General features: G+C 42.8%; 1 protein-coding gene across 1 annotated transcript; it reads left to right on the top strand.

Moving 5' to 3' along the window:
• The first annotated feature begins 3,403 nt into the window (after window positions 1–3,403).
• On the top strand, window positions 3,404–4,663 carry LOC138884329 (uncharacterized). Its single transcript, XM_070165470.1, has 2 exons — window positions 3,404–3,808; window positions 3,899–4,663. Exons 1-2 carry the CDS (start codon window positions 3,404–3,406, stop codon window positions 4,661–4,663), a joined length of 1,170 nt encoding a protein of 389 aa, XP_070021571.1.
• Window positions 4,664–12,669: the final 8,006 nt, after the last annotated feature.

Raw genomic sequence — 12,669 nt, 5'->3', positions numbered from 1 at the left:
GGTAACAATGACACTGTGTGATATACTTGAAACAGTGGTAACAATGACACTGTGTGATATACTTGAAACAGTGGTAACAATGACACTGTGTGATATACTTGAAATAGTGGTAACAATGACACTGGATGATATACTTGAACAGTGGTAACAATGGCACTGTATGATATAAATTGGTCAGGTAACAATGGCTGACCGGTCAGGTAACAATGACTGACCAAGATATTGCGCTTGGGCTGTAGGAGCCCCTCCGGAGTCTGTACACACCCCCAGTGAGCGCCGTCGACGATAAATAAATATGGATGGCTCGGGCTGCACGCCGCAGTGGGTACTGGAATGTACCATCATATGCATTGCATTGCATTCATGTATTTGTATTTATACTGGTGTTTAGCTGCTCAGTTCCATATGTTGCTGTATATTCGGATTGTAGCTTACTTTGTGTATTTACTGGATTTTCTTATCTTCGGACTGTAGTTACTTTTATTACTCACTGGGTCGGAGTACTCACTTTACTCCCTGCACCTTGTGTGCAGATCCAGGGCAGTCTCAGGCTCAGTAGATCCAGTTGATCAGCAGATCCAGCCTCTGGGAGTATCGAGGTAGCTGCACGGCGTTCGCAGCCATTGATCTTCTCCCTCCTATCCTATCTCTTTATTTCCGCATTATCGGACTTTGGATATACCGTGTATTAGGATGATATTCTGTATTCTAGAGGCTCAGATTCGTGACACCGGGTCCTAGTGAGATTATATTGTGTATTTTGTTAAAATCTTCAGTACTTTAATCTTGCTTAATTGATATTTCTTTCCGCTATTTTTGATAAATTGGGTTAAGTGTTGAATAATGGTCGGGCTTGCCTAGTAGTGTGCTGGGCGCCATCACGACCGGGATTTGGGTCGCGACACAAACCTAGCCGGGCCAGTTATGTCGTCCACATAATGATCCTTTAAGATAGCCTTGTCCAAAAGTCCACTGGGTTTCCCTAAACCCAAACGGACGTCATCACGTTCTGTGCATTTATTTGGAGAACTAAATGCTTCATGCTAATTGTTGATATTAAATAGTCGAGTCTGGTGGGGGTGAGGGCCTAACCTTTTTTTCCTTGCAGAAAATGAGGCACGAGGTCCCTAGTTTCGGTATGATTAGCACGCCCCCACTCTTGCTAGACTGGTGGTGGAGTCTTCCATCAAATGACCAAATCAATGAGTGGAAACAAAGGGCCGCCAAAGCTAGTGAAAAGTTGGAATATTTGGAATACAGTCTGCTGGAATTGGAAGGAAAAGTGAGGAAGAGAGTCGCCGATTGCCAGAACACTTAGGGAAACGAAGGAGAATACCTGGCAAAGGCATTTTTACTGGTGAACCTACGCGAACTGGAGGATTTGATCAACGAGAGCATTCAACCTGAGGAAGGTCCTTCTGGGACCAAGTAGATAGGAGTTTACTTTTTCGCTTTATGAATGTAATAAGGCCAATGGCTATTAATGACTTTTATTTCTTGTTTATTTTGTGTCATTTTGGGATTCGTCTATTTCTATCAATAAAATGAGGCATTTAGAATCAATTTCTCCAAATCAATTTGTCGCTAGGCCTACCTTGGGCACAAAAGAGGTTCCCAAATTAGAACAAGTTTTAGATTCCCGCACTATGTGTTTAAATATTGCAATACTTTTTTATAATCCTCACTGACTTGATTACCTTTTGTTTTTGTTTTTTTTTGTTTTTATTATTTCCCTCCCCAAAGGTTAGTTCGTGCACTCTCGCATCATTATCTTATTTCACAAGATCCAGGGCCCTCCACCCATACATCCTCTTAGTCCTGTTAAAAGCAAGAACAAAGGCAAAATGGGAGATTTAAACAACATCAGGAAGGAGAACACAACTGAATGGGCTGAGGCCACTGATAGCTAGGGTATTCGGGTGCCAAACGAGAATATGTCACAACTTGAATAGAAACTGTTGAAATTCCAGGAAGAGCTCGATCAGGTTCGAAATCTGGCAAATCTGTCATTTTCCCTCAACACCCCAGATATCAACTTCCCCAACACTCAAAACCCTACACCTCCTCAAAATATCCCAAAACAGCAGAATCATCCTGCTCCTCACCATCACGCTGCTCCACCAAAGAACCAATGTAACACCTGCCATACCCCAAACAACACTCCACTACTCATCCCAGAACCTCAGAACTCCACAAACGACCATTTCCACACCCATACACCAAGCCACCATAACACTCCCATACATGAGTCTAATGAAAAGGATCTGCTTATCAGGAACTTGGCCGAGGAACTTAAGAAATTGACCAGCTAGATTCAGGGTGTTGGGGGAAGCAAAGGAATCGAGGGGATGAATTATGATGATCTTTGCATACAGCCTAATGTCAAACTGCCCGAGGGGTACAAACCTCCTAAGTTCGAAATGTTTGATGGTATGGGTGATCCAATGGTCCATCTAAGGACATATTGCGACAAGCTAGTTGGAGTAGGGAAGGATGAAAGAATCCGCATGAAGCTGTTCATGAGGAGTTTGAAAGGAGATGCATTATCTTGGTACATCAGCCAAGATCCCAAGAAATGGACAAGCTGGGTAGGCATGGCATCTGACTTTATGGATAGATTCAGGTTTAATACAGAGAATACACCAGATGTGTTCTATATCCAGAATTTAAAGAAGAAGCCCACAGAGATGTTTCGCGAGTATGCTACTCGCTGAAGGTCCGAAGTTGCTAAGGTCAGACCTGCCTTAGAAGATGAGCAAATGAACTAGTTCTTTTTTCGGGCTCAGGACCCACAGTACTATGAGCGGCTGATGATGATTGAGAACCACAAGTTCTCCGACATTATCAAATTAAGTGGAAAATGGAAGAAAGTATTAAAAGCGGTATGGTTACAAACTTCGAGGTCTTGCAAGCTACAAATAAGGCTTTACAGTCCGGTGGTGTGTCCAAGAAAAGGGACGTAGGGGCCGTGATGGTTGCACAGAGGACCAAATCTCCCCTCAAATACCAAATTTACCCAACACCTCCACTCACATACCATCCAACCCCAAATTACCAAGCAGCCTCACCTTCATACCAAGCTCCGCCACCAACTTATCAGTCATCTCCACCTCCTGCATATCAACCTACTTCACCCAGATACTCCCAACCTGCTCATGTCTACCAAACTTATAATGCTCAACCATATCGTTATCAATCACCCCCTGCACGCCAAAACTTCCCTAAACCTCAACCTAATTTTGATCACAGACCTCCAAAACAATATACATCCACCGCCGAACCCATTGACTAGCTGTATGAGAGACTCAAAGCTACTGGTTATGTCACCCCCATCCCTGCTGCAACCTCTGAGAATTCTTCTCAGTGGGTTAACCCAAACAAGTCATATTCATACCACTCCGGCATGAAGGGGTACATTATTGATGAATGTCGCTCCTTGAAAGATAAGATACAGTCCGTGATTGATAACAATATCATTGTGGCAAAGGAGACCACTCTAAATGTCCGCAACAACCCTATGCCAGACTATAAGGGTGGAGGTATCCACATGATTGAAGTAGAAGATGACTGGGATCTTGAGGGATCAATCGGGTTGATCGCAGAAGATGATGACCCAAAGAAACCGACGATTACTCTCAATACAATCATAGTCCAGATCCAACCATATGAGGACGCTGAGGTGAATATGTTTGTACCTCTTGAGTTTGAAACAGCGCTACCCGTAAAGACACCGGCACCAATTGAGGTTGAATTCGTGTCTTCGGCAAATGCACCCATACCATTTGAGGTTGCAGCCTTGCCACCCAAGGCACATGGTCCACTCGAAGTGAGGATAGCCGTGCCGATCCTAGTGGCGATGTCAACCATGCCATCATTCTATATAAATGTTGTACCATAGGACTATACAGCCGAGGCAAGAAGGAAAGGCAAGGTCAGGATTGGAGAAACTATCGCAGCACAGGGTATGACAAGAACTGGTAGAGTCTATACCCTTGAACATCTAGCTGAATCGAGCAAGGAGGCCTCCAATCGGCCACCCCTCATTGAGATAGGTCTGAACAACCTTTGGAGGAAAATACAGGCCAAGGAATATTCTGTCATCGACCAGTTAAACAAGACACCAACACAAATATCTATTCTCTCTTTGCTACAAAATTTTGAGGCGCACAAGAATGCTCTGTTGAAGGTGCTAAATGAAGCATACGTACCAAGCAACATCACTAGTGGGGAAGTGGCTAATATGGTAGGACAAGTGTTGGAAAGCCATAAGATCACCTTTAATGAGGACGAGCTGCTACCTGAAGGGTTGGGGCACGACAAGGCTCTGCACATCACCGTGCAATGCGAAGATTATTTCATCACCAGAATCCTGATCGATGGAGGTTCGAGTCTTAATATTTGTCCCCTGGTAACACTCAAGAAGTTGGGTAAAGTGGTGCATGAGATAAAAGACAGAGCAATCAATATGAAAGCCTTCTATGGTTCTCAGAGATCCACCATTGGTGAGGTTATTCTATACTTGCAGATGGGACCAACCTGGCTCGAGGTCGATTTCCAGGTGATAAATGTACCAGAATCTTACAACTTGTTGCTGGGACGGCCATGGGTTCATGCTGCTAGGGCCATAGCATCAACGCTACATCAGGCTATAAAGTTCGAATGAAATCACCAGGAAGTGATCATTCACGACGACGGTAGCAACCCAATATATAGTCGGCAAACCATTCTGGCGATTGAGGGAAGAAGGAAGCTGGGTGGAGAAACCTACCATCACATTGAGAGGGTCAATGTTATCGACAAAGACAAATGGTGGGATAGCAAAATCGAAAGTATACAAAGTTGGAGTGGGTACGAACCTGGCAAACGGCTCGGTAAGAACCTTCAAGGAATCTTTAAACCGATAAAACTCAAGAAACATGGCACTACCTTTGCCTTAGGATATGAATACACCTGGGAAGATTTCAATTTAATACCCACTAGAGTAGCCAATACCACATCTGGAGCAGACCTTCCAACATGCCGACATTATTTATCGGTCAGATGAAGAAGAAGTTGTTGCAGCAATGAAGAACTTGTTTCTAGAGGACAGTGATATGGACTGTTGCGTCATTCTCGAGGAGGAGGGGTAGGAAGGCCCTTCCATACAGTCTGTACGCAGAGGGGCACATCTCAAGAATTAGACCATCAGGACAACCAAAGCCCGACAAGCCTCGGGGTAGCAAGGCTAAAACAAGCATTATTCACTATTTTATTTACTAAATGATTTTCTTTTCTCATTTCTCAATTTCTGCAATAAGATCTTTGATGTTCAAAACATTTATTCAATTTATCAAAAGCATGTTTGATTTTTCTTATGAATTAATATTTACTGTTATCTCTCCTTACTTTACCCATACAATATTACTATTGCTTATCTTGATGAACCAATGAGTGTGACATGCAATGAGACAACACAACAAACAGACATTGATTCAGAGGAATATTACATACTTGACGAGATTATCAAAGAAGTTGAGAACTTTGAGAACAAACCTAAGTCCAACCCGGACGAGACCGAAATTGTCAACCTGGGAGATGCAGAAAACATCAAGGAAACACAGATCAACATTCACCTATCACCATCAAAGAAGAAAGAATACAATAAATTTCTAAAGGAGTATGAGGACATATTCGCCTGGTCATACGATAACATGACTGGTCTAAGTATGTCCATTGTGGCTTACAAACTGCCAACCGATCCAATGTGTCCACCGGTAAAGCAAAAGCTTAGAAAGTTCAAGCCTGATATGAGTTTGAAAATCAAGGAAGAAGTCAACAACCAGGTCAAAGCTAGGGTTCTCAGGGTAGTAGAATACCTGACATGGTTAGCCAACATTGTGCTAGTACGATGGGAAGGTTAGAGTCTATGTCGACTACTGGGATTTCAACCGGGCCAATCCGAAAGACGACTTCCCTTTGCCAAATATACACATCTTGATTGACAATTGCGCCAAACATGAGCTACAATCATTCATAGATTACTTCGCTGGTTATCATCAGATCTAGATGGATGAGGAGGATACTGAGAAAATGGCTTTCATTACGCTGTGGGGAGTGTATTATTACAAGATGATGCCATTCGGCCTGAAGAATGCAGGGGCCACCTACATGAGGGCCATGACTACCATCTTCTATGATATGATACATAAAGAGATAGAGGTATATGTGGATGATGTTATCATCAAGTCCAAGAAGGCCACCGGCCACATGGAAGATCCGAGGAAGTTCTTCAATATACTACGGAGGTACAACCTGAAACTAAACCGCGCAAAGTGCGCATTTGGGGTTCCTTCTAGGAAATTGCTTGGGTTTATTGTAAGCCGCCGAGGAATAGAACTGGATCCATCAAAAGTCAAAGCCATTCAAGAACTACCACCGCCAAAAGAACAAGAAGGATGTGATAAGTTTCTTGGGAAGGCTTAACTACATCAGTCGATTCATAGCACAGTCTACAATTATCTGTGAGCTAATCTTTAAGATGTTAAAGAAGGATGCCGCTACCAAATGGACTGATGACTGTTAAAAGGCCTTCGACAAAATCAAGTAGTACTTATCAACACCACCAGTCTTAGTCCCACCCGAGCTAGGTTGACCCTTACTACTCTACCTTACAGTGTTAGATGGAGCTTTCGGCTGCATTCTGGGGCATCAAGATGAAACGGGAAAGAAGGAACAAGTCATTTATTACCTCAGTAAGAAGTTCACCCCGTACGAGGCCCGGTATTCTCTATTGGAACGCACCTGTTGTGCTTTGGCTTGGGTAGCTCAAAAGCTGAGACATTACTTCTACGCCTATACTACATATCTCATATCGAGAATGGATCCCTTGAAGTACATTTTTTAGAAGGCCATGCCCACCGGCAAGCTAGCCAAGTGGCAAATCCTGTTGAGTGAGTTCAACATTGTTTTCGTAACTCAGAAAGCGGTTAAGGGACATGCACTGACAGATCACCTTGCTGAAAACCCTGTGGGTGGATGCTACGAACCCCTAAAAACATATTTTCCTGATGAAGAGGTATCATTCATAGGATATGATATTGCGGAATCCTATGACGATTGGAGAATGTTCTTCGATGGAGTGGAGAACTTCAAAGGAGTTGGTATAGGAGCGTCCCTAATATCAGAAACTGGTTAGCATTATCCGGTGTCTGCCAAACTCAAGTTTCCATGCACCAACAATATGGCCGTGTATGAAGCCTGCATCTTAGGGCTCAAAATGTCCATTGACATGAATGTTCAAGAGCTGCTAGTGATTCAGACTTGCTTGTACATCAAGTAAAGGCTAAATGGACAACTAAGAACTCCAAGATACTCCCGTATCTACATCATGTACAGGAATTGAGAAAGAGGTTCACGAAGACGGAATTCCAGCATGTTCCCAAAATCCAGAATGAGTTTGCCGATGCATTGGCTACTCCATCATCTATGATACAACATTCAGACAATAATTTCATTGATCCCATTCAGGTGAAAATCCATAATCATCCAGCTTATTGTGCCCATGTTGAAGAGGAAGCAGACGGAAAGCCTTGGTTTCATGATATCAAGGAATATTTAGCAAAAGGAGAGTACCCAGAGCTTGCAAATCCTACTCAGAAACGCACATTTCAGAGATTGTCCAACAACTTCTTTCATAGCAGAGGAATCCTATATAGGAGGACTCCTGATTTAGGATTATTAAGATGTGTCGACGCAAAGGAAGCATCTAGGCTACTAGAGGAAATTCATGCTGGGACCTGCGGTCCACATATGAACGGTTTTGTCTTAGCAAAGAAGATACTCTGGGATAGTTACTTTTGGATGACTATGGAAACAGACTGCATCTAATATGTCCGAAATGCCACCGCTGTCAGATACATGCAGACATGATAAAGGTGCCCTCCAAGCGATCTTCACACAACAAGCTCACCGTGGTCGTTCGCTGCTTGGGCAATAGACATTATTGGACGAATCGAGCTTGCTGCTTCCAACGGAAATAGGTTTATCCTTGTAGCCATCAACTATTTCACCAAATGGGTCGAAGCAACATCTTACAAAGCAGTGACTATGAAAGTCGTGGCGGACTTTGTTCGCGACCGCATCGTTTGTCGATTTGGAATCCCAGAGTCAATTATTACTAATAATGGCTCCAACCTCAACAGCGACTTGATGAAAGTTATGTGTGAAACTTTCAAGAGCAGACACAAGAATTCCACAGTCTACTGGCCTCAGATAAATGGAGCTGTAGAAGCCGCCAACAAGAATATCAAGAAGATATTGAGGAAAATGATAGAGAAGCATAAGCAGTGGCATGAGAAGTTATTATTTGCTCTACTGGGGTATCGCACCATAGTCCACACAACAACCGGGGCAACCTCCTATATGCTGGTTTATGGTACAGAGGCTGTCATTCCTGCTGAGGTAGAAATTCCTTCCCTAAGGATCATACAAGAAGCTGAGCTTGATGACGCAGAGTGGGTAAAATGTCGTTATGAGCAACTATCCCTTATAGACGGAAAGAGAATGAATGCAGTCTGCCATGGTCAACTCTACCAGAATAGATTGTCCAGAGCCTTCAACAAAAGAGTCAAGCCAAGAAAGTTCACACCGGGGCAGCTGGTGTTAAAGAAAATTTTTCCGCATCAAGATGAAGCCAAAGGGAAGTTCTCTCCCAACTGGCAAGGTTCGTACATGGTTCACCGGGCTTTGACAGGAGGAGCCCTCATACTTGCAGAAATGGACGAAGAAGTCTGAACAAAGCTGATCAATTCAGATGCAGTCAAGCGTTACTATATGTAATCTTTATGCTTTCCTTATATGATGTAAATTGAACTACACCTAACCTGATTTCCATTTAAGAGGAGATATGTAGGCAGCCCTATGGGTTCGATCATAATTTAATACAAATTCCATTTCCCTCGCAGTTGGAAACTGGGGTAGAATTTTGAGGAGGACCCTCAAAATTCCGAAGTAATTTCAGCTGATCGCCGCACGAGCAGCAGTCAGAAGCATCAACTCATCAAACTGGGGCAGAATTTTGAGAAGGACCCTCAAAATTCCATAGCAAGAGAGGTTGCAACGTCCTGAACCACGTCACAGTCGTCGGTTCATCTAAAAGTTATTTTAACTATACATTTATGTCATACTTTTACAAAATCATGCACGCTTATTATTGAAACTGCTTTGTTTAGCAATGCTACCCCAATGATATAGACGGTATCAATAGATCAAAGCCGAACGAGTCAAGAAAGGCCAGCGAGGATACGAACTAAACTTCCCCCCTTACAAAACTCACAATTTTTCTTTAAATGCAAGCATTAGGATTGCAAAATCATCAAACATATTGTACGCCCATGGAACAAACATTGTTCAAGAATACGACTCTCTACACTACTTTACTTACCAACATTTGCTATCAGTACACACCAATGACGTTCCATATGCCACAATGCTCCCAGCTAAGAAAACTCTACTGCAGTTGTTATCTTATTTCTTGCATAAGGCTACCATTCTGCCTTCCGAGACTAAACATTGTCTCCATCTGCATCCGCATTGCATAAGGCTACTATTCTGCCTTCCAATCTGCATAAGGCTACCATTCTGCCTTTCGAGGTTAAGTTCTACCTTCATCTGCATTTGCATTGCATAACGCTATTATTCTGCCTTCCAATTTGCATAAGGCTACCATTCTTCCTTCCGAGACTAAACGTTGTTTCCATATGCATTTTCATTGCATAAGGCTACCATTCTGCCTTCCTATTTTCATAAGGCTACCATTCTACCTTCTTAGGTTAAGCTCTACCTCCATTTGCATTCACATCTTTGCATAAGGCTACCATTCTGCCTTCTTAATTGCATAAGGCTACTATTCTACCTTACGAGGTTAAGCTCTACCTCCATCTGCATTCACATCTTTACGTAACACTACTAGAAATTGGAGCTATGACAATGCTTTTTATTCTTACAGATCCATAACTGTTCTAATAGGTGTTCTATTTTACGGTTATGTAACGACCCGACTGGTCGTTTTGAGCTTTTTCACTTCGATCGCTAGTTCTCGGGCATGACTTGCCCCGTGTGATGTATTATGACTTATGTTAATTGTTGGTTTGGGTTTCCGGGAAAATCAGAATGAATTTGGAAGAACAATCCTCAGTTTGAAGCTTAAATTTAAAAGGTTTGACCAAAATTTGACTTGTTTGTATATGATCTCGGATCAGGATTTTTATGAATTGGTTAGCTCCATTATGTGATTTATGAATTAGGAGCATGATCGGAATGCATTTTTTGAAGTCCGTGGAAGGTTTAGGCTTGAATTGGCGAAATTTATATTTTGTCGATTTCTGGTTGATAGGTGAGATTTTTATATAAGGGTCGAAATAGAATTTTGAGAGTTGCAATAACTTTGTTGTGTCATTTGGGATGTGTGTATAAAATTTCGGGTCATTTTGACGTGGTTTAGTTGGGTTTTTGATCAAAAGCGTATTTGGAAAGATTTTTAGAAACTTAAGCTTGAATTCGATGTGATTTGGTAGATTTGATGTTGTTTGAGGTGTTTTGATGATTGAAACAAGTTTGAATAAGGTATTGGGTTATGTTTGTTCTTTTGGTTGAGGTCCCGGGGCCTCGGGATGATTTCGGATGGTTATCGGAGAAGTTAGATGTTAGTTGCAGCTTCATATTTGCTGCTTCTGGTATTTTTGCATCTGCGGTTTGGGGACCGCAAATGCGGTGCTGCAGATGCGAGTGAATCATCGCAGAAGCGAAAAAGGGTCAGATGGTCTGAGACCGCAGAAGCAGCTATGTGGACCGCATCTGCGAAACTGCAGATGCGGGGAAAGGATCGTAGATGCGAGATTTGGCCGGCAAGTGATTTCCGCAGAAGCGGAGGGAGAATCGCATATGCGGTACCGCGAGTGCATTTTTGGACCGCAGAAGTGGGTCCTAGGTTATAAGTGAAATTCGCAAAAGCGTATGTTTCTCCATAGAAGCGGAAGCGCAGATGCGCTTACTGGATCGCAGGTGCGAAAGAGCTGGGCAGAAGGCATAAAAATGCCCTTTTGCGATTTTCAGTCATTTGTTCATCATTTTTGTGCGATTTTGGAGCTCCAAACAGCGATTTCAAGAGGGGATCAAGTGTATCCGCATAGGTAAGCTACTTGGGCTTTATACCTTGTGTTTATGGTGATTATATCATTGTTTAATCATGAAAATTTGTGAAAATTAGAGGAAGAGTTGTGAAATTTGGGCTTGAAATTGGAGAGTGAATTTTTAGAATTTGAGTGACCATATGAGGTCATCTTTTGGTAAATTTGATATGTATGAACTCGTGAGGAGATAAAGAATTTATTGATATGATAATTTTTGAGTTTCGAGAAGTGGGCCCGGGGCTCGGGTTTTGCTAATTTTGGGATTTTTGGTATTTTCCGATTGTTTTCACTTGGGCTTTGTTCCCTTAGCATATTGTGATGTATTCGTTCTGATTTTGGATAGATTCGACGCGCGTGGAGGCGGATTTGAGGAGCAAAGGCGTCGCGAGCTAGAGATTTAGCCGGTCCGAGGTGAGTAATGATTGTAAATGATGTCCTGAGAGTTTGAAACCTGGATTGCACATCGTAGTGCTATATTGAGGTGAGACACGCGCTTGATGATGAGCGTGGAGTCATTTACTATTGGGGATTGTGACTTGGTCCGTCCCGATTGATGATTTTACCGCGTATTTGACTGAAACTTGTTTGTTATCATCATGGTTTGGGCTGATTGCCATATTTGGGCTTTGTGCCAACTATTTGAACCCTCCGGGGATTTTTATCACTATTTCCTCATTGTATTGATTTATTACTTGAACTCAGTCCTGTTGTTTCCTACTGTTTTTATAACTCAGCCTCTCTTACTCAGTTTTGAGACTTAAATGATATTTCTAAATGATGTTTTGGGCCGAGAACAACTGTTTTACTAATGCCCGAGGGGCTTGTGATGATTTTCGAACTGAGTGAGGCCGAGGGCAATATTTGAGGATATGCTGAGTGATATGAGGCTGAGGGCCTGAGATATTTTTATACGCCACGAGGTGGCTTGAGTGATGTGAGGCCGAGGGCCTGAGATATTTTTATATGCCACGAGGTGGTTTAAGTGATGTGAGGCTGAGTGCCGAGAGATGATGCCACGAGGTGGCTTGATATAGCGCTTGGGCCGTAAGGGGCCCCTCCGGAGTCTGCACATCCACAATGAGCACGGGTAGCCATTGTGATCTGAGAGTGAGCCCGAGGGGCTGATACTGTTCTGAGAGGAAGCCCGAGGGGCTGATATTGTTCTGAGCATGAGCCCGAGGGGCAGGTACTGTTCTGAGTGGTTGCCCGAGGGGAAAATTTCTATTTGTTAATTACCTGCCAAATTACTTGTTTTACTGGTTGAAAAAGGAAATTTACTCGATATTTTCACTGATTTACTGTTTTAATTGATTTTTCTACCTTGGTATAGAATGCTTTGTCCTTTTACGTGTTTTCTTGCTTTCAGCCATTATTTATATTTATTACTCATTGGGTCGGAGTACTCACATTACTCCCTGCACCGTGTGTGCAGATTCAGGCATAGCAAATCCCGCTCTTGAGTGTTGATCCTCCTAGTCCAGGCGGTGTTCCGGAGACTACG

This window comes from Nicotiana sylvestris, chromosome 2, assembly GCF_000393655.2.
Source record: "Nicotiana sylvestris chromosome 2, ASM39365v2, whole genome shotgun sequence".
NCBI classification, from domain to species: Eukaryota; Viridiplantae; Streptophyta; class Magnoliopsida; order Solanales; family Solanaceae; genus Nicotiana; species Nicotiana sylvestris.
This window is presented reverse-complemented; position numbering and strand designations above follow the sequence as displayed.